General features: G+C 44.9%; 5 protein-coding genes across 5 annotated transcripts; 3 read left to right on the top strand and 2 right to left on the bottom strand.

The window, feature by feature from the left end:
• Nucleotides 1-118: 118 nt before the first annotated feature.
• Nucleotides 119-2,575, top strand: V865_003917 (uncharacterized protein; the record flags this gene model as incomplete). Its single annotated transcript, XM_066227704.1, has 10 exons — nucleotides 119-203; nucleotides 263-476; nucleotides 541-820; nucleotides 885-1,124; nucleotides 1,179-1,491; nucleotides 1,543-1,616; nucleotides 1,685-1,945; nucleotides 2,017-2,279; nucleotides 2,348-2,415; nucleotides 2,481-2,575. 10 exons carry the CDS (start codon nucleotides 119-121, stop codon nucleotides 2,573-2,575), a joined length of 1,893 nt encoding a protein of 630 aa, XP_066083801.1.
• Nucleotides 2,576-3,000: 425 nt separating this feature from the next.
• V865_003916 (uncharacterized protein) lies at nucleotides 3,001-10,759 on the bottom strand (the record flags this gene model as incomplete). Its single annotated transcript, XM_066227703.1, has 7 exons — nucleotides 3,001-3,408; nucleotides 3,471-7,230; nucleotides 7,302-7,763; nucleotides 7,819-8,339; nucleotides 8,404-8,476; nucleotides 8,529-8,962; nucleotides 9,020-10,759. 7 exons carry the CDS (start codon nucleotides 10,757-10,759, stop codon nucleotides 3,001-3,003), a joined length of 7,398 nt encoding a protein of 2,465 aa, XP_066083800.1.
• Nucleotides 10,760-11,412: 653 nt separating this feature from the next.
• On the top strand, nucleotides 11,413-13,547 carry V865_003915 (uncharacterized protein; the record flags this gene model as incomplete). Its single annotated transcript, XM_066227702.1, has 6 exons — nucleotides 11,413-11,688; nucleotides 11,771-11,953; nucleotides 12,036-12,639; nucleotides 12,713-12,858; nucleotides 12,948-13,098; nucleotides 13,177-13,547. The coding sequence occupies 6 exons, from the start codon at nucleotides 11,413-11,415 to the stop codon at nucleotides 13,545-13,547; spliced, it is 1,731 nt and encodes a 576-aa protein (XP_066083799.1).
• Nucleotides 13,548-14,203: 656 nt separating this feature from the next.
• Nucleotides 14,204-17,212, bottom strand: V865_003914 (uncharacterized protein; the record flags this gene model as incomplete). The annotated part of the gene is made up of 7 exons (XM_066227701.1): nucleotides 14,204-14,238; nucleotides 14,328-14,491; nucleotides 14,567-14,746; nucleotides 14,843-15,033; nucleotides 15,097-15,191; nucleotides 15,274-15,477; nucleotides 15,553-17,212. 7 exons carry the CDS (start codon nucleotides 17,210-17,212, stop codon nucleotides 14,204-14,206), a joined length of 2,529 nt encoding a protein of 842 aa, XP_066083798.1.
• Nucleotides 17,213-17,824: 612 nt separating this feature from the next.
• V865_003913 (uncharacterized protein) lies at nucleotides 17,825-20,575 on the top strand (the record flags this gene model as incomplete). The annotated part of the gene is made up of 7 exons (XM_066227700.1): nucleotides 17,825-18,049; nucleotides 18,115-18,183; nucleotides 18,236-18,340; nucleotides 18,406-18,751; nucleotides 18,868-18,988; nucleotides 19,049-19,200; nucleotides 19,338-20,575. The coding sequence occupies 7 exons, from the start codon at nucleotides 17,825-17,827 to the stop codon at nucleotides 20,573-20,575; spliced, it is 2,256 nt and encodes a 751-aa protein (XP_066083797.1).
• Nucleotides 20,576-20,751: the final 176 nt, after the last annotated feature.

Below are 20,751 nucleotides of genomic sequence, written 5' to 3'. Positions count from 1 at the left end.
CCTTTCCTCACACAGCGACCATCTCATCTTGACTGTTGATACCTCCCGCTTCTTCCCCTATAATACCCCTCATACCTTCATATAGTCGACTAACACCAGGTAGTCTCCCACACCCGTCATGCCCAAAAACGATACCCCGCGAAGTACACTCACCCACATTGGAGGTTGGAAGCTGGGTAAGACCTTAGGCAGAGGCGCTTATGGTGAATCCCATGCCTTTCCGACCTTCTCGAAACAAGCTGATTTTGCCTTCCATCCTCAGCTCACGTCCGACTCGCCACTCATCCAAATGGTCATAAAGCTGCATGCAAGATTCTTCCGGCGCTTCACCATACCCCCGGTAGAGAAGTGAGCTGGGACGAAACCATAGATGCTGTCGAAGCGCATAAGGAAGTTGTTCTCCTCAAAGCACTCTCAGGGGCTGGTGTACCTGGTATAGTAGGCTTGGAGGGTGTGATGGAAGAAGGTGGATGGACGTAAGTTGGCGCTACACCAGAACCGTAGATGCCACCGGAGCTGACGTGAGATCTGACAACTTAGCTACGTCTTTCTCACTCTCTATCCTGCTTCCGCTTCCGCTTACTCTACACCATGGAATCAACAACATTTCGTTCCCTTCTTCAGAAAACTTCTACAAACTATCGATATCCTACACCAGCTCAACATCAGTCACGAGGATTTGAAACGATCTAATGTCCTCGTTGACGAATATGGTTTGCCGGTGGTAGTCGACTTTGGATTCTCACATTTCAGACCTGATGGTGGTAAAGTCCGAAGTGCAGGAGGTACTTTAGATTACTCAAGTCCTCAGAAAGCAGCTGTAAGTTACGTACTTCCCTACAGTAAAGGTGCAAGGCTCGTTGACCTCTATGGACGAAAAATAGGACCATTTGTATGACCCGAAACCAAACGACGTTTGGTCTCTTGGTATACTCGCTATGAAGCTGCTCGGTATCCCTCATCCATTCACCAGACATCGACCTCAGGAACATAGTAGTGACATCAAACAACGTATCATCGAAGGTAGAGCGAGATTCAGATTCGGACATCATGATTCACTCCCTGGTGGTATCGCAGAAGTCATCATGGGTATGCTGGAAATCGAACCAGAGAAACGATGGACAGTGAGGATCCCCTTCATGCTCCAGATGGTCTGCGAATCTCATTTTGAATTGTAGATTTCTCAAGTCCTTCAACATCCCTCTCTACAATCCTTTCAAGCAGAACCCCCACCATTCTCACTCCCTTCAGGCGATCTTTCGTATATGTACAAGGTCGACCCGTCGGTAGTGAATGACCTGTGCTTCCTCGCTTATCTGAACAATCACTTCTACTTGTGTGAAAGTCCTCTCAAGATCATCCAGCGATTGCAAGGCATACAGCCATGCTGGGAGAAGACTTGGGCGAGTTTCTTGTCCGCTTGGTCGAAAAGAGCTGAAATGGATTGGGAAGATATTCCTAAGACGATCACGCCTTTGAGAACTCGAAGCTGTAAGCTAGCACATTCTTCAACGACTCCACAGCTGACTTTCGACCGTATAGTACCTGCTGCAAGAAGTGACAAAGTCGAGCCAATCCCCAGAGGTCCGCTCAAAGAAATCCATCTTACACCTGAGGTATGTGGCGGTTCGTACAGTAGATGCAGATGAAGTGTTGCTGACGTATCAACGTTTCAAAAATGCAGAATGTCAAAACACCTGTACCAGCTCAAGCCACTCGAACTACCAATGACAAACACCAGAAGGAGAACGTTCCTCCTAAACAGCCTCGAAAATCTCGAATATACGGGATGAAGACTAGGGGAGAATCTTCGAGGAATGTGCTTGGCGAGATCGACCGTCAAGAATCACATGAACAGCAGAAGGTTTCTAAAATCAAGGTTACTGCCGTAGACCAAGCTATCAAACCTAACAAAGGTCCTCAGCCCAAAGCGGAGGGCAAAAAGGTAAGTTAGTCATAGAGTACATGTACCAAAAAAATGACCTGAATAGCTGACGCTTGATTGATCCTACGAAGCATACCCTCAACGTATATCATAACGAAACATCGGCTGAACCCTATTCCACTGCCACAACCCTTGTCAACAAAGTCTCCTCCAATACTGAAACGACCTTGGCCTCGTCTGCTGTTGCTGGATCGACCTCTGAAAATGCTATCATCGTTGATAGTAGTTATCCTACTAGAGCTCAAGAAAGGGAAGTCCCCAAGGCTACCAGAGCTAAGAAAGCAGCCAAAGGAAAGAGTCCTAAAAGGGGGAAAGAGAACGAGACCGCTAATGCGTAAGCTTAGCTCTGCTAGTATATCTCATCTCCAGAATACGCTTGCTGATAAGATGGAGAAGCTGTAGTAATCGAAATAAAGGCAGAGGCAAAGCGAGTGAAAGTGGAACTGTTCATGCGGGAGAGCAGATGAAGGGTAAGCTGTTTCAACTCGGACTATGCACAGTCTACAGATTATCCTGATATCCCATACCTGATTAGGCCTCAATCTCGCAGCGAATCAACCTAGAAGACCTCGAAGACGATCACCCAGATTCGAAGGCAGAGATAGGGAGCAGGTGACTTCAAATGCTTAGTACCAAGAAGTCAGACAGTAGACATAGGTTGAGATGGGAGAGAAACCATGATATGGCGATGACGAATAGGAACGATAAGTTAGTCATAGAGTATAACCTGTTGTATCACCTTTTCCACCTCTTGTGAATAATGATCAATATCATCGTAACGAGCCTTATGAAAATCTGTAGTGTACTTTGAGCGTTGTGATGTCAACTTGACGAGAAAAGAGAACGACAGGGGATGAATCGAGAGGTGACGAATTGTAAGACTGAATCGTCATGGCATACATTCGTGAAGGTCATACTTTCGTTAAGACGCATGCTAGACATATAGTCATACGATTACGCAATACAAACGATTATTACAGTAAGATAGTCCGTTATCCACATCCTATTCCTTTTCACTGCAACGCCAAGGGATAAAATTCGATAATCTTATACAACTAATTCTCGGAAACAGATAACAAAGGAATATTGTTCCTAGTCAAACTTGAATTCCTTCTCTTTTCATTAAATCCAAATGCACCTCCGAATTTGAACGATTTCATATTCTCTTCTTCTTCTTCCTCTCCTTCTTCCGCTATACCACCTGGACCAGAATGATGATGATGATAATGTTCGTTTGGATCAAGATGATATCCCTCAGGAGCTAACGAATATTCACTTTCCCTCTTTGCTTTTTCTTTTTCTTTTTCTTGTGATTTTTGGGCATCGGTGAGATTCAAAGAATGATCTACGACATTTAATATGTGTCCTAAGCCAATTTCATGGGACGTAGTGGACGAAATAGGTGAGAAGAGATCTCTAAATTCCTCTTCTACGAAAATCCGAGTTTGTTCTGATATCACGTTCTACCCAAACAAAAATATCATGATAAGTATGTGTCATTGACGATGTTACTATGATAACTCACCAAAGCATCCAATACATTCCAACTTCTCATCATATCATCATCTTCATTATCATCATCTCCAAACAAGTTGTCACCATCATTACTACCATTCTCATACCCATTGATCAACCTAACCATCTTCATTGACTTCCTAGTCATCTCACACAACTTGTCATTCTTCACTCTAATTTCCCTCAAAGCGGATTCTCCTCTTCGTCCATTGACTCCACCACCACCTAGAGTATTTCCTCTCCAGGGGTTCTTGCCTTGAGGTGAAACGGGACTATGGGAAGGGGAGAACGTAGGGAAATTACTACTTGTAGCTGAAAGAATTTGGTTAGGGGTAGACAACAAGTGAACGATTGCTCCTCCATTCGCTTTACTACTAGCAGTTGCGATTTTCTCATTTGTTAAATTCCTAACATCTCCAGCGGAAGATGGGAATCTACGATGCATCCCTCCTGCCCCAGCCCCTCCTCCTGGGGTATTTTGGAAAACTTCGAAAGCAGGTCTAGAGACTCTCCTAGCAGATAAAGCGGAGAACGAAGGTCTGACCATACCTCCATTGCCACTTCCTCCTGAATGTGAATGATGAGCACCTCCAGAAAGAGAAGACTGACTTGGCATCCTACCGTGTGATCCTATTCTGTTGGACGTAGGCGGTGTACTACCACTGAAAGGAGTTAGGAACTGTTGACTTTGACTTGGCATTCTGGAATGTTGACTGTTCTTTATGTATTCCGGAGTAAGCTTCGTATTCGACGTTCTTGAATGACCATGACCCGGACCTGGAGTAGAATCTAGACCTAATCCAAATCCTGACATATCAGGATAGGTCGCACTGGGTAATCTCGAATGACCGAATGATGCTGAGGGCGTTCTAGCAGATGAGATTCGCCGGGCTCTACCTGACATACTTTGCCATGTTATAGGTGGATTCGATAACTTCCCTCCAGCTCCTAGGCTGGGTGAAGGTGGTGCAGACCTTTCGACTTCTTCATGTATATTCGATAAGACCAGTTGTAGTTTATACCTAAGATCAATCATGATTGGGTTCTTGTGCAGACAAATCAATTCGAATAGACTCCACATTATCCAATCTACGATTCTGGGCGAAGGGTTGATAAGTGATGATTCGGCGAAAGAGGCATCTCCATCTTCGATGACTCGTAGTAGGTATGAAGAAATATAGGTCCATAAGCCTTTAATGGAAGATATACTTTCTGAAGCTCGGATGAAGATAACTTTGACTATCTGTACAGTCAGCAGAACAGTCGCCGCTATAACTTGATTCGTAGTGACCGTCTTGACAGTTTTGGTCTTATGTCGATCTCGCGATTTCAAGACATAAGCTAACAACCTTATCCATAGACTACCATATACAGCTTCTCGATCGACTTCTTCAGGAGGTTCCAGTAACAGACACAGAGGTAAGACCAAAGAAGCCAACAAACTTGCGGAAGGTGGATGTCGTTCGAGAGCTCCTAAAGCGTCACCTCTAAGGAATACCGCAGCTGCGAGTAATTTCACCGCACTCGAACGAAGCGGTACGATAAATGCCATACTTTCTTCAGCGGCAGAAGCCAACATCCTCACAGCCGGTTCCACGTAGTTCTCAACGATGATCGAGGTGATCTCGCCATCTAGATTGAAGGAAGACCGTTTAATCAGAGCAGTTATCGAATCTAACACACCGGAAAAATCGACAACTGCAATGAACATCCTAAACAAAGGCGCGATATCCTTTAAGAAAGGTGTAGGCTTCGACGATGACAAGTGGGTCTTGGCTAGGGAACTGACAATACTCGATGCGGCCGGACCGACAGATTCAGGTTGACGTTTCAATAGATCGAGAACCATATCCAAAGTACGTTTCGTAGCTGAAGCACCTAGTTGACCACCGGATCTTGCAAATGATTCAACTAGGAATACGTATTCTCTTCGTGCGGCTGTCCAGTCTGAGGTGGACTCATTGGATCCAGGATGGAAAGCCGATATAGCTGCTTCATCTCCTGTTTTCCCCTTTTGGATTACCGATCCCAGTACTTCTACTCCTTCTCTGAGTAATTCTTGACTCGGTTGATGTTCTGATGTATGCGGCACCAGCCCTGAAAGTAATCTGAGGAAATTCGCTGCCCGTGTAGTAGCTGGATTAGCCGCTATGACAGTGACGAAAAGCTTGATGATGTTTTCTTTTGAGAAGATGGTCTCTTCCAATGTAATTGCTGAAACTTGTTTGAGCGAATGTTTCTCGGAAAAAGCCTGCCCCAAATCGGACAAAGCGACTTCGGGACCGGATAACATTTGAACTAAGGCATCGATTTCTTCTTGGTTGTTCAGATCCTTGATACCAGAGGAGACACCGGAAGATTCCGAGTTCCCTCTTGATAGACTTGATAACAACAAGTATACCTCTGAAGGATCGTATTCCCCTTCCGAGATGACCACACAAGTCTGATAGACGAAAGAATCTTGATGTATCCGATAGAAACTCCTCGAAGCGTATTCGATACAATCCTTCAAAGCTGAACTCCCTCCTGAATAGGTGTCGTATATAGATCGCATGATGGTTGAGAAGCCCATAGAAGCAAATAGTCGCCTGAATCTGGCGGAACAGAGCATAAACACTCGCATAGCGTGCGAAGCAACCAGTAGATCTTTCTGGCCATGAATTTGGAGTATATTACCGACGTTGGACAGGAAATGTCGCAGTTCTGCTCGATCGTTGTAATTCCTATTAACAGCCGAGAACAGCGTCGAAATCAAGACCAGCCAAGCTCGAGCGAAGGGAAGGTGGGGTATCGAGTCTCGAATTTGCAGATTCGATAGCATCTTCTTGAACAAGTACACTTCTCGTGGATTTGCGCGTAAACTTTCTATCAGAATCAAAAGTTGGGCCGTCTGCACATTTATTTGACCATCTCGCCAAGGTGCATGTACCTTGAAACCACCTTCATCTTCATGAATCGATGCAGGAAGAAGTACATGTTCAGCTTTGTTCTTCCTTATATCTCGTAATGAGAATTCGCTCGTACTCGGTACCAGTCGCGAGATCGTAGCTAATGCTAGAGCGTGATGGTCGAAATGAGGGCTATTACGCAAGACCGTTTTCAGATGACCCACTAAAGAATTCAGTGCAGCGTAGGCGAACCCAGGCGTAAGTGTTGCAAATATGCAATTCAGTCGAGCGAGCGAATCGAGGAAATCATCTCCGAAACCTTCTGCAATGGGCCGCAACAAGCCAGTCGGGTCATCCCTTTGAAGCAATTTCACAATTTCCAGTGAAGTCGTACTGATCGGTCCCTCAATCTCTCCTGCAAGTGCTCGAGCTTGTTCGTTGATTATGGCCAGCAGAGTAGGTGAGAATATGGCTTTTCTTTTCTTGCCGGTAAAAGAATTTCCAGACCCACTGGAACCTTTCCTGGTAAGGGATCTCATGGGACTGGGCGACCTTTCGACATTGATACCTTCTTGTTGATACTGTAAAGCGGGTAAGGCTGATACGGGGACCTGTTCCCAGTCCGATTTAGCTTGTAGAGATTCATCTTCACTCCATCCTAGTTCCATCAATCGCTGTCGAAGTTCTAAGGGGAGTGTCCGACCAAATTTCTTCAAGGCAGCATCTTGCACGTCATGTGGTGGCACCCAATCTGGTGATCCAATCTCGGTCGCGACGAACTCCAAGGTCTTCGAGGTGAATTGGAATACGGGTCCACGTCGATCAGTGAGGATGCGGTGCGCCAATACCTGAAATCGCCATCCGAATAGCATAGCTATCTTGCTCAGTGCGTGTGAACGAACAAAAGTATAATCGCTAATAATCAGCATAAGGCCATCGACGATTCGACTCACCTAGTGAGATCCGAGATTATGATCGCCCGAAGTTGACCTGGAATCCTTTCGGCACATTTTTCAAGTAGAAACGTCAATCCCTTTCGCGATGGGCGAGAAGAATCGTAATAATGCCATAATCTAGGAAGAAGAGCTTCCCAGTCCTCGGTTGATAATGCTGCATGTACCGTGACTAGCAAGAAGGGAACGATTTTGACCAAGTTTGTGTCGAAGATAGCTCTTTTCTTCTCTGACAAAAGAGGTAGACTATCTCGCCTGGCTGAACCACCTGTCCACTTGCTTGGAGGCGAGTTGATTATCGGCGTCGATTTATCTTGAGAGTCTGCACTCGATATCATACCTTGATAGAGGGTTTTCAAAGAGAGGAGCTGCTCATCATCTGCCATTGTCTCGGCATTTCGATAAGGTTCAGCCGAGGCTAGTTCCGTAAACCATGCTAAGATAGACTTCAACCACGTTGATCTGCGACGCACAGGATGTAAGCTGACGTTTTCGTGTCATCCAATTGACGACTCACTTCTTAATCGACATGGTAGTATCCCTCATCCTGAACAACAGTTGACAAATCAAACCCCTGTATCCTGCAGGCAACGAGCCGTCTTTTTCTTCTGCTTCCAAGAAAGCTGCCAAACGCGCTTCGACATTCTCAATGAATGCCCTTAACCTGCTTCCTGAACCGGCAGGTTCATCCACCTGACCGAGAGCTTCTATCAACCCGATCAATACCGCATATCTTCCTAATTTCACATTGACCGTGACTTTTTCACCTTCTTTCCCCTTCCCTTTGGGTTGTTTGGGCACTACATCACCCATGAGGACGATAACGACCATCTGAGGATCTGCTTGAGTCCAATATCTCGCTGGCCCAAGGAGATCCGAGAGGGCTCTGACCAATCTGAGATGCGGTAGGAGGGTCGACGAGGAAGTTGATGCGGAACAGCTAAATAAGGGTTTATAGAATAGCTGAGGATGAGATTTGGATAGCCAGATCAGAAAGATTCGAGCCTCTTGTAAAGGCACGGAAGATGATGAGATGCGCTGTGACAAAGTCAGCGATCCGTTCATATCGAACAGTACGACAGTAAAAGTGAAGCTAACATACCGCGAAGAGAGCAACAACACATTCTTTCCCCAAAGCCAGGAATCGTTTGTTTTGCAGAAAGGATTGGACCATCCTACAAACCGCTTCCACTGGTCCATTCGAGATCTAATTCATATGAGCCATACCCTCGTTTGAATAAACTTACCACTTGTTTCGCGGCCATTTCGAAATGAGACTTCCATTCTTGTTTTGTACTATATTCCGCTATCATATCTCGATGTTCCGTTACACCAGCTTTGACATCCTTTACCGGTTCCATAGCGATCCTGAACGGGTCTGATTGTTCCACTTTGCTAGGCTGTAATTTGTGACCTTGCAATTCGAGCTCAAAGAGGAATGTTGCTAACGATACAGCCAAAGAACCATCTTCGTCTGGTAGATGCTCTGCCTCCGGGATCAACATGTCTCTCGCTGATCGCCATAGACGTGTTGCCAGGGGAACATCCAGAGAAGCTGATATAAGGGATGTGTATGAAGTGAAAAACAGTGAGAATGATCGGGAACGAAGATTCAGGATTACGGGAGGAGTTGCATGTAGTAACGGAGGAGGGCAGAAGCGCTATTCATATTCATGAGCTTGCTGCCGTGACCAGATCAAGCAGATGGAACAGCTCACCTGAAGCACTTGGCCTTTTTCGATCAATAACCACGGCGCGATAGAAGGCTGAGTACCGATGATCATGCCCACAGCCATCCATACCAATTCCTTATCGACTCCACCAAGGGATCCACCCAGCTCCAATGACCCTAATAGGTCTACCAGAGACGTTTCCTCCAAATCTATCATATCACCTTCGCTCAGATCCGCCAGAAAACCATTTACCATCTGTAAATGATCTTCATTACCGTATCCTGACATCTCGACCGCATGTAGAAGTTGTATTAGGGCACATGCCAGACTCAAGAAAGCAAGAGCGGATTGAGGTCTATCCAAACCTTTGGGCAAACTCGAATCAGGATGTAAAAATCTGTTCAATAACGCCAAACCTCTATCCCTCAATTGACGATCGTTACCCAATAACGCTCTGCAAAGCCATAACCATCTTTCCAATTCTTCGTCTGCATTATCCGAAGCCCAATTTTTTACTATTACCCCAAATACCTCTAAAGCCTGTTGTCTCTCTCCGTCGGTCGACGTTGAATCTTGCAAAAAGGCTGAACCCAGTTCAGCTAATATCGCAGAATGATGAGGACACGTTCTAGACCATGGTTTCTTTGATCTTTCAGATGGAAGATGTTTGTGTAATTCCATTAACAAAGGTGCGAATGCTGAGAATTCAGGATCGAATGTGTATTTCTGCATGTGAGAGGAAGTATGTATAGATCCATTGTGGTACATCGACATCCCACTTGATTTGGTTTCTGCGTTGTTGTAAGCCCCCATGGATGAGTTCTGATTATTATCATAGCCTATTCTTGCTAATCTTCTCTTACTCTCCTCTAAACAACAAGCATCCAAACAGACTTTCACATCTCTAGCGAATTTCCTCCTTTCCCTCGTTATAGCTTCTTTCTCTTCCTTCGATAGGTCGTTCAAATCTGATAATATACCCATCATAGATTGTCTCCTATCGTTATATCCTATAACATTATCCGCAGCGTGCTTGAAACCGAATCTACCTGCTGCTTTTGATACTAAACCAGTCATCTTCTTAGCTGGATGTCTAACATGATGATGTTGAGAGGATTTCTCTTCGGCAGGCGTAGGTGCCATTACATGTGATCTGACTTGTTGCCAATGCTTCATCCCAGGCGAGACTAATTTTGTAGGTGATGAAGTGGTAGATGTCATTAGATTGCTGGTGTTGAGACGAGAAGGCTTAGGTTTAGATTTTGACTTGGGTGGGGACTTGATACCTGTTGGTGTGACTGGACGACTGATTACGAATGATGCCGATGTCGGAGTGATTGGTCTATCACCATCTGGCATTGTCTGAGCACGATTCTTCGAGGTTTCTCGGCTCATCGGAAGCGCAGTGATCGTTTGAGCGTGAGGTTTTCCTTTAGCTGGAAGAAATTTCTGTTCAGATACCATCGTTGATGGAGATGTGATAGGCAGGACATCCTTGCTGGAGCTTCCAGCTGGCTTGAGCAAAGGCGAGCTCTCGGGACTGACAGTAAAATCATGTTCCGCATCGATAATGGAGTCGAGGGGTGATTCTCTAGGAGTTGAGATGAGTTTGCTCAGTGAACCGAACGAAGTCTGTTTTCTCAAAGACGGGTTCGTACCAGCTGATGTGACCCTCGACGAAGTGGGCGAGCCACGTAGAGGCAGCGGAGGGGGTCGAGGGCCGGAGGGAACTCTCTTCCCCTGACGGAGAGAGGGAGGTGAGGTGGGCGATGTATGATCTGCCATGATGGGTTATATATCGTCGTGATAAGCGTTATCTTCGAATCTGGACGGCATAGCTGTGGGAGAGTCCTTTCGAGGCTGAGACCGAGCTTCTCAACGGGGAACTGAAGTGCTGATATCTCACTTTGCTGTCTCAAGTAGGAATATTGCTTTGTATTTTGCATTCTTTTGTAATTCACTCATCCCACTCGTTCGTAGTTACTTCGATACGCGTTCGCCAGCCCTCCACTTGGCGGTGAGTGACACGTGGATCCCTCGTGCGGAGCTCTGTTTCAGGGATCTTAGCTTTCTTGATCACAACCGCAACTTTCATTCCCATTCCGAGCAAACCATTGACCATCAACCATCAACCATCGAGCAAGGGATAGGATAATAGAATCATCAATACAAGTGCCGCCACCCCCAGTCGAAGGGCATCGCAACATCATCAATTCAACCTGCCTCCGTGAAAGGTGCTTCATCTCTGCTCTTCTTATCCACGTCAAGTCGAAGCCAAACCTTTCATTGGCTCTTCGGGCGTTTAGACGACTCTGGAAACTGTACTTCCTTTGATACTCCTATTTTGGTAGGTGAACGAACCATCTCATATATCCCATGGACGATGTACTTATCATTGCTTTCGTGGTTTAGCTTCTATAGATAGCTCATATATCGAAATGTCCTCACCGCCAACCTCGCCCCCTGCGGCGAAGCGACAGAGGATCGATCCCTCCCTCGAAGCTATATCATCACCTTCGACATCCACCCAGCAAGTGAATGGATATTCCAATGGTAGTTCATCAGCACTCGCCGTCAGCTCAGCACCTGAGCTACCTGTAGCTTCTACATCGAATGTACCACCGAATGAAAGTGATGACGACGAAGGAGAGGAACAGGAGATCAAGCACCAGGAGGAAGATGATGGAACTCATCGAGATATGTATCTTGATACGGTGAGTGTCTATTCTTTACCATAGCAAAAAGATTTGCTTCTTCAAATACATGAAAAGCGCTGATAAGTTGGTCCAAACTCAGATCTCACGACAAAATCTTGATTTTGATTTCGAAAGGTTATGTTCAAAATCACTTAGTAACATCAATGTATACGCCTGCTTAGTTTGTGGAAAGTATTTTCAAGGAAGGGGTAGGGGAAGTTGGGCATATCGACATGCTGTAGGTGAGAATCACAGAGTATGGCTGAACCTCAGTACAGAGAAGGTGAGTTGAGTCGAGCCATCCCACCTTATTGCCTTTTGTCCTGCATAACCGTGCTGACGTTGTATGCTGGGATATTCAACAGTTCTACGTACTACCCGAGGGGTATCTCGTATCGGATCCATCTCTGAACGATATCATCCACGTCCTAAATCCTCGATACACCACAAAAGACCTCGTAAAACTATCCAAAGGGAATCAGTTATCATATACATTAGGAAACCAACCTTACCGACCAGGATATATAGGTATAAACAATATAAAGAAAAATGATTACCTTAACGTAATCATTCAGTTACTCTTACATATTCCACCAATCCGTAATTTCTTCTTGGATCCAAATACGCCGGAGTTAAAAGAGGAAAGGAAACCCACAGAATTAGTTATGCGATTAGCCGTGTTGGCGAAAAGGTTGTGGAATCCCAAATTGTTCAAGTCGCAAATATCCCCTCACGAGTTTTTACATGAAGTGAACAAGAGGTCGAATGGGAAATTCAAGACGACAGAACAAGGTGATCCGGTGGAATTTTTATCTTGGTTGATTAATACCCTTCATAGGGATTTGGGTGGGAATAAAAAGAAAAATTCAAGTATCATATATAAATCTTTCCAAGGTCAGGTTCAAATCCAAACTCAACAGGTAATTATTCATAAAGAGTATTCGAGACCGGTATTTGATATTGGAAGAGGTGAGTTTTGACCATAATGGCGCAGAGTTATGGAAGAAAGATGAGATGCTGATATCTCTACGTGGTATGGTAGATATCCAAACTATCTCATCCCCTTTCTTGTTCCTCGCTCTTGATTTACCAGCCACACCGTTATTCACCGATGTGAATGAGAAAAAAATTATTCCTCAAGTACCACTATCGACCATCCTTGCCAAATTCGACGGGAAGACTACTCAGGTGAGTTTAGACTTTCGTAGACATGAACACTTAACTCGGCAAATAGAAGAACGTCTGCTGACTCAACCTCTTTGTGTTATTGTATTCAGGAGTTCGGGCCTACATTGAAAAGACATCATCTTACGATGCTCCCTCCATACTTGATATTACATATCAAACGATTCACCAAGAATAATTTCGTTAGTGAACGTAATCCAACTATTGTCAATTTCCCTCTGAGAGGTGTTGACGTTAGTGATTGTGAGTCGAATATCCCATCCTCTTTATATGCTCCTCTCGCTGATGGAAACTTCATTGTTGTGTTTAATGATACTGTAGATGTCGATCCTAAACCTTCTGATCCTATGCATACGCAATACGATCTCCTATCGAACGTCACATTGGATACTACAAAGGCATCGACCGAGACATCAGGTCTGGGGCCGGGTATAACAGCAAGTAAGAAGAAGAAGAACGGCGAGAATGAAGAGAATTCGTTAACTTGGAAAATACATATAAGAGCGGGTAAAAATCAGGACACAGATAATTCCGCAAAGATAAAGAATGAAAATGATGGAGAGGAGGAAGAAGAAGGTGAAAAATGGATTGAGTTACAGGATTTAAGAGTAGAAAAGGTTACACCTGAGATTGTATTCTTGGGTGAAACTGTTATACAAGTTTGGGAAAGAAGGGATCTGAGTAGGATGTAATTCACAGGGAGAATGATTTGGCGTAGGAGATACAGTAGTAAGGCTGAATATCATAGGAAAACAATAGACAATACCTGCGTTATCCATGAGATGTGTGAAAGGAAGTATCGCAAGATAACTGAGGAAGTATGTATAATCTTATTTCCAATAGAACGAAATCAACCGGTCCTCGGAATCACTCATTGCAAGATATGTTATATGATGCATCCTCATCTTTGAACAATCTCCTCTACAATGATATGTAACGACAATCGTTTCACACAAGCAACCTTTACCTTTACTTTCCCTCCTGCCTTCTCTAATCGCTGGATCGCTTGACTGAACTGGTCCTTATATGTGTGAAGGATAAATATGAACTAATATATATACTTCTCCGACTAGTCATACGATGAATGTACAACGGATAAAAGATAATGATATGTATATCTGTGATCGAATTCAGAACCCCCACATGATTCCTTTGATGGACATGATAATCATATTGTATACACATCGAGTGAAAGTGATCAGACGTCGAAGTCGTGTCATGTACGATAATCGGCTAGAATATTTCGTTCGTACTCCGTTATTTGCCTTGAGGTTGGAACGTCGCTCGGTCACACTGATCGGTCTTGTCATGCTTCTGAACCCATATACCTGATGTTGAGAAGCGACATCTATATCTTCTCAAAAGCGAAGCCCATATACAGATCTATGAAAACCAACCAATTGAATTATCAGCATGCCATTTTGCCTCTTCTCCAATCCGACAGGCATACAAAAGCAAGAGCTTGAACTCACTCGCCGCTTCCCATTGATCTTCATCCATCGAACTTTCCCCCTGATCATTCACCACACCCATCTTACCCAACAAAGGACCAAAATCACGGGACTCTTTCTCTTCTTGAAGAATATCATGGAAAGGTTTCTTGTATATCAGACGAAGTCGATATTCCATAGCGAGACTAATTCGAATATCAGCATATGCAGCATAATCTATCTCACCAGATGGAGAAAGTTAGGGCAACATGTGCACTTACTTGACGAAATTTTCCCAATCTACAACATATTCAGGAACGTCCTCTACCGCATCCATCAAGAAGAATCGATATTGATGTCCGTATATACCCTTGTGTTTCCTCTCTGAGAATTGGACGTAAAAACATGAGTTACCAAATCTGAGTTCTTCGTCATCTTCAGGTAATTCATTGAGCTTTGATCTGCAGTATGAAAGAAGGAAAGAGTTATGAGCTAAATCCCCTTCATGTCTTTGTCTTTCTCAACTCAGACGAGGAAAGTGGAAGATGTCGACTTACAATAAGAGCTCTGCATTGGGAATAGTACCAATGAAAATTCCTCCTTTACGCAGATACCTCGATACGTTCTCAATCATCATTCTAACCTTCGAAGCGGATTCGAATGCATAATGCATACAGAACTGCATCGTCACATTATCGTAGAGATCTTTCTGTTGTAACTGTTCAGGTAGAATGTCGCCGAGGGGTTTCTACAAAAGTTATTTACGCATGTCAGCTAGATGTATACCTGGAGAACCAACGTTACAACTCACAGAGAAACAATCATAAGCGAAGAAGAAACCATCAAATCGACCTTGCATCCTCTGATACCTTTCCGCAGCTTGTTGAACAGACGTTTCAGCGAGGTCTAGGGACAAACAAAAATCAGCCAAAACCTTTCTAAAATAGACTATCGATGTATCCTGCAGAAAGTATGCAACCGTACTCACCTAATCCAACATATAACATGATTCTAGCCTGTTTCCACTTATTCAAATCCCCACCTTTCCCACAACCTATATCCAGTATCTTCCCCTGGGGTCTATGAGCGAATTTGCCGATTAACACCGATTTGATCCAGTTGTTGAACTTCTTCAAGCCTATTATAGGTGAGAACTCTCTTCCTTCGACGCCAACTTCTGGTCGAGAGTTATCTACAAGCCCAACGTATAGATCTGATCAGCCTAACATAGCTCACGAATATATTTGATGTGTACATAGACACTCACAATGATCTGCTACAGCAGCATTATTTCCAACATATTGCCTCTCACTAACCTTCCTTCTCTGTACATCATGTCCATCATATTCATCTTCGTCCCTCTCGCTAGGTCTCTTCAAGTGATTTTCAACACCATTTCCAGTAGGTCTTCTGCCTCTTGTCAGTGTACTTCCTCTGTGGGGTGCCCCGGGAGTCGCCAACGGATCATCGAACGCAGGGGGGTAAGCTCCGTGTCGTCTTCCGCCATATGCAGATCCAGGTGTGGGTGTGACAGAAGGATGTCGACCTATCGAAGCTCTATCATCCACATAACTCTGTGATCTATTATACCTCGTTGGATCATCTTCGTTCTGATTCTGTTGAGGTGGGAAATACGAAGTACCTTCTTCATTTGGGAAACTCGATCTGGGTCCTGGTGAAGGTCCAGACCAAGATGGTAAAGGTCTTTTCGCCTTTCTCTTCCTTAAAGGGTTATTCTGCTGTGACATGCTCCTGTAATATGCCAATTCATCCGCTTCGATCGGTCTAGTCACATTTCCGGGCGCACTCAATCTACTAGGATTATAGGGTATACCTCTAACGATAGGTGAAGGGGATCGTATAGGTGTCAAGCGCGGTGCAGGATATCCAGTAGTGGAAGTTTGACTTGATCTACGAGCGGGAGTGGGAATTTGAGCATTGGGATCGGTGTATCGTCTTCCACTGGCTGAGCTTGATGAAGTGGGTCGAGTTGGATCCTCTGATAATCTCCTGTTGGAAGTGGAAGGGGAAATCGCCGTAGCTTGGGGAAAGGGTTGATAACCGAATGGATGGGATGCGCTGGATGCGGATCCAGGTCGAGAAGAAGTATGAGGTAATGACTGATGTTGACTCCTTGGCGAGACTGAGATAGATGGTGAACGCATAGGTAAATTCTGATATGGTCCGCCCCCAGGTGTACGTTGTTCATAACCGTACATCTCATGTGGATGTATAGGTTGCTGGGGTGGTAACATTGGTCTCTGACCTACGAGTGATGCCGTCGAATCTGTCCTGTAAACATGCGAGGGTTCACCATACTGTGGTGGATAACCTTGATCGTGACTCTGCTGCAAAGGTAAAGGTACAGAAGCTCGTTGAGGGCTCATCTGTGTTGGTGGATGAGGTGATCTCGATGTCGTGGATCTTGATCTGGGATATGCAGATGCGGGAGTAGCAGGAGTCAGGAAGCCGTTTGGATCTAACATGTGGGGTCTTGAGCCGGGAGATGGGTTCGAGGGTGATGATCTAGGTAGAGAGGAATTGGAATTGGTTTTTGATATGGGTTGAGTAGAGGTGTTATTGAGTAATCGGTGGATGTGAGGTCTAGAGGATCCTGACCCTTCATCTCCTTCTTCAGGCATGGAAGATATCGAGGCTGTCCTATCGCTCCCTCTCCTCGACTCCGACATGGGCGCATCATTCAGCAGTCCTCTAAGATTACTGGGTCCAGGTCCGGCAGGAGGTGGTGGAGAGTATGATGACGAATGCTGAGTTAAGGATGGTCTTCCCCCATTAGACACCACTTCATCCCTATCTCTGTCATATCCTCCTACGTATCCTGATGGTGGTGTAGGGTATTTGAACGGATCATTCTTCACGACTGATGGCGAAGGTACCTCGCAGTCTCGTATAGGATCGTACACCATTGTCAGATGATCGTGAAATCAAGTGTTCAAAGTGATCCAGCCTGAACAGATGGGTGATGGTTCGGAAATCGATGATGATGTCAAGCTATCGCTCTGGTTCTGTTGTGTTTGTTGTGCTGTCGAGGGATAAGAAAGGCGAGTTTCTTTATAGGTTTAAGGATCAATAAAGAGCGACAGGTCTGATTGATTTGATTTGATTGATTTGTAAAGCGTCTTAATGGAACATCTTGCCAATCCATCCAGGTATAGAAGCGGATAATGACGATGTCGAAGGTGCAGGGAGCGATGATGGTCGTGCGATGGTGATGTTTATGTATATGTGTGTTGTTGTGTCGAGGTAATCTTGACGAGTCGAGGAAGAGGGGTTTGAGATGGGGGTTGTATTTATATGATTTATATCAAATTTGCCCAAAATACACTAACCATGCTAAACGTGGCACTTTCCACGCTAACGGCGTTTTGTACATATACATAACATAAACCTCAATATCCCCCATTCCCATTCCTGCTCATTCGCATTCATCCCATATACCATAGACCATCATTGTCATGCATATATTTATCACAGTAGGAGCACATAGAAGCAGCCACTAGTCCTTTTCATCTACAACAATGGTTTCCACGACAAACTCGGTAGCTGGACCTTCTCGAGCCCGCGGACAGGACACCTGGGTACCCACCAAATATCTAGAACCACTCCATCCGGATAATGAGGAAGTACACGAACAAGCTGCCTATCAGGCTGCGGTGACTAGACAGGGCGGTGATGATAGGAAGAGGAAGATCAAACCTAGGAGAGCGGTGGATTACCAAGGTGGTGTGATCAAGTGGAGAATGGTAAGTTCCTCTCTGACTACCATCATGCGATTTAGCTAATGTAATATGGTGTGGTATATGTACAGTTAACAAAGATGAAAGGGATAAAAGAATATAGACCTGCGATACATCCAAACCCGTCAGACATTGTCAATGTGAGCTGCCTTTCGCCTTCTCCTGCAGAAGCTAGCTAACACTTGGCACCAGTTGTTACCTCCTGTAGCTCTTAGGCTGAACCCATCCACATCGATATGCGATCAATGGGTGCATACATCTATAAACAAGGAGAGATCTCCCACTAGGGTAGTACAGGTAAGCTCCATTCTCTGGGCATCTACACACATGTCGAGCGTAAGCTTACATTGATATATATATAGTGGACACCAGATGCTAGAAGGTTATTAACAGGGAACGACAAAGGTCAATTCACTTTATGGAACGGAGCTTCATTCAATTACGAGTCCATCACGCAAGTGCACGACGATAGTATACGGTCTTTCACTTATTCGCATAATGGTCAAGCATTGGTATCGACAGACAAATTGGGTATGATCAAGTATTTTACACCGCACCTGACGAATATACATGGGTTTCAAGGGCACAGGGAAGCTTGTCATGGAGTCAGTTGGAGTCCGAATGACGAGAGGTTCGTCAGCGGTGGAGATGATGGGTTGGTCAAAATTTGGAGCTATAGAGAAGCTAGGGAAGAGAAGGTATTGAGTGGTGAGCAATTTTTCACGAACTATAATAGCAAAACCTGAGAATGGCTTGGAAGTCTACTGCTTCTTCTCGGTGAAGGAGATTTGAATCATGCTGATGAATCGCTATGCATCTCATAGGCCACGGATGGGATGTAAGATGCGTAGATTGGCATCCAACCAAAGGACTGATAGTCAGTGGAAGTAAAGATATGTTGGTGAAATTCTGGGATCCAAGAACAGGTAAAGATCTGAGCACATTGTGAGCATCTTTTCTTGCGACTACACCTGTATGTTAAATGCTGATTGTGTTCCACTATAGACACTCACACAAATCAACGATAAATACATGCGTGTGGAGTCCAGAAGGACATCTGGTGGCTACAGCAGGAGGAGATGCTGTAATTAGGTTATTTGATATCCGGACGTTTAGAGAGTTGGAAGCTATGAAAGGACATACGAAGGAGATCAATTGTGAGTGATTGTGCTGACCATATAAAACCGACCCAACCGATCCAAACACATACATATGGCTTCATCTCACATTCTATCGCATAATCTTCACGCACTCCGCGGTAGCTAATCACACATCTCTCCCTTGTGCTTCACAGGTCTAGAATGGCACCCGATCCATCATTCTCTGTTCACCTCCGGCGACGCAGCGGGGACGATCAATCATTATTCCCTTACTTCGCCTACACCTTCTGAACCCATCACATCCCTAGCTTCGGCACATGAAGATTCAGTATTTTCACTATCATATCACCCACTGGGTCATCTCTTATGCTCCGGATCTAAAGATTTCACAGCTAGGTTCTGGCAGAGAGCAAGACCTGCTGGAGGACATGAGAAGGATAGGTGGCATTTGGGAGAAGAGAAAGCTATGAATGTCACGCAAAGAGATTCAGGTTGGGGAGATAAAGCTACAGCTACAGCTACGGAGGATACGAAAGTTGATGGGAATGGTGAAATTGCTTTACCGGGATTATCAAACCTCGTCGCAGCAGTCAATGCTAAAGTCGGTGGTGGTATTGGTAATAACATACCTGAAGTAGGCTCCGGAGGGTTACCTGGTTTAGGAGCGTATACGAATAATAGAGAATCTGCAACTACCACTAGTCCCTTATCGATACCTAGAATGGATCAGAATGGACCTCCTTCGCAAAATACCAATTTGGGAGGAACTGGAGGAGGAACAGGAAGAGGTAGAGCGCCATTGCCTAGTCAGGGCGATATGCTAAGACATAATAATATGGGTGGTGAAGGTGGATTGGGAGGATTCGATGGTAGGAGGGATAGGAATGATAATAGGAGAGGGGGAGGAGGGGGTGGTGGTGGACAAGGGAGATTTGGACCGAGGGGTGGAAGTTCGAATGGAAATGGTTACAACAATGGACAAGGGAAAGGAGCAGGTGGATATGGAAATGGACCTGGACCTGGTGGACCTAGTGGTGGACCAGGGTTCAATCAGAATGGAGGATATGGTGCACTACCAACGCAAGGTTATGGAGCACAACCACCAGGACACACACAAAATGGGTATAATGGACCGCCCCCTCCTCAAGCTTTCGGAGGACAAAATCCGAGTCTCAATCAGAATCAGAATTATAATGGTTATGCACCACCTGGTGGCTACGAGCCACCACCGATACAAGGACAGGGACAGGGATACGGGCCGCCCCAGGGATATGCTCCGCCTGGCCAGAATCAATATGGATCACCTGGACAAGGATTTGGTGGACCACCACAACCTCCTCCGCCGCCGCCGCAGCAACAAGGTCGTGCACCTTTACCTCAAGGGTATCCCCAACATGGTTTTGATGCAAGGGGAAATAGTGGATGGAGGTGAAATTATGAGACGAGATGAAATGTTAGTGGTCACTATAATTTAGGTGATAGGTATACTCAATATGTCAATTGTAATAACTTAACATGAACATGAATGCATGATTTACCAAAAGAAATGAACAGGAGATAATGTGTACAACAATAATTTGATACGGAGTGATATTTCTAGCATTCGAA

This window comes from Kwoniella europaea, chromosome 1 (assembly GCF_036810445.1).
Source record: "Kwoniella europaea PYCC6329 chromosome 1, complete sequence".
Lineage (NCBI taxonomy): Eukaryota > Fungi > Basidiomycota > Tremellomycetes > Tremellales > Cryptococcaceae > Kwoniella > Kwoniella europaea.
This window is presented reverse-complemented; position numbering and strand designations above follow the sequence as displayed.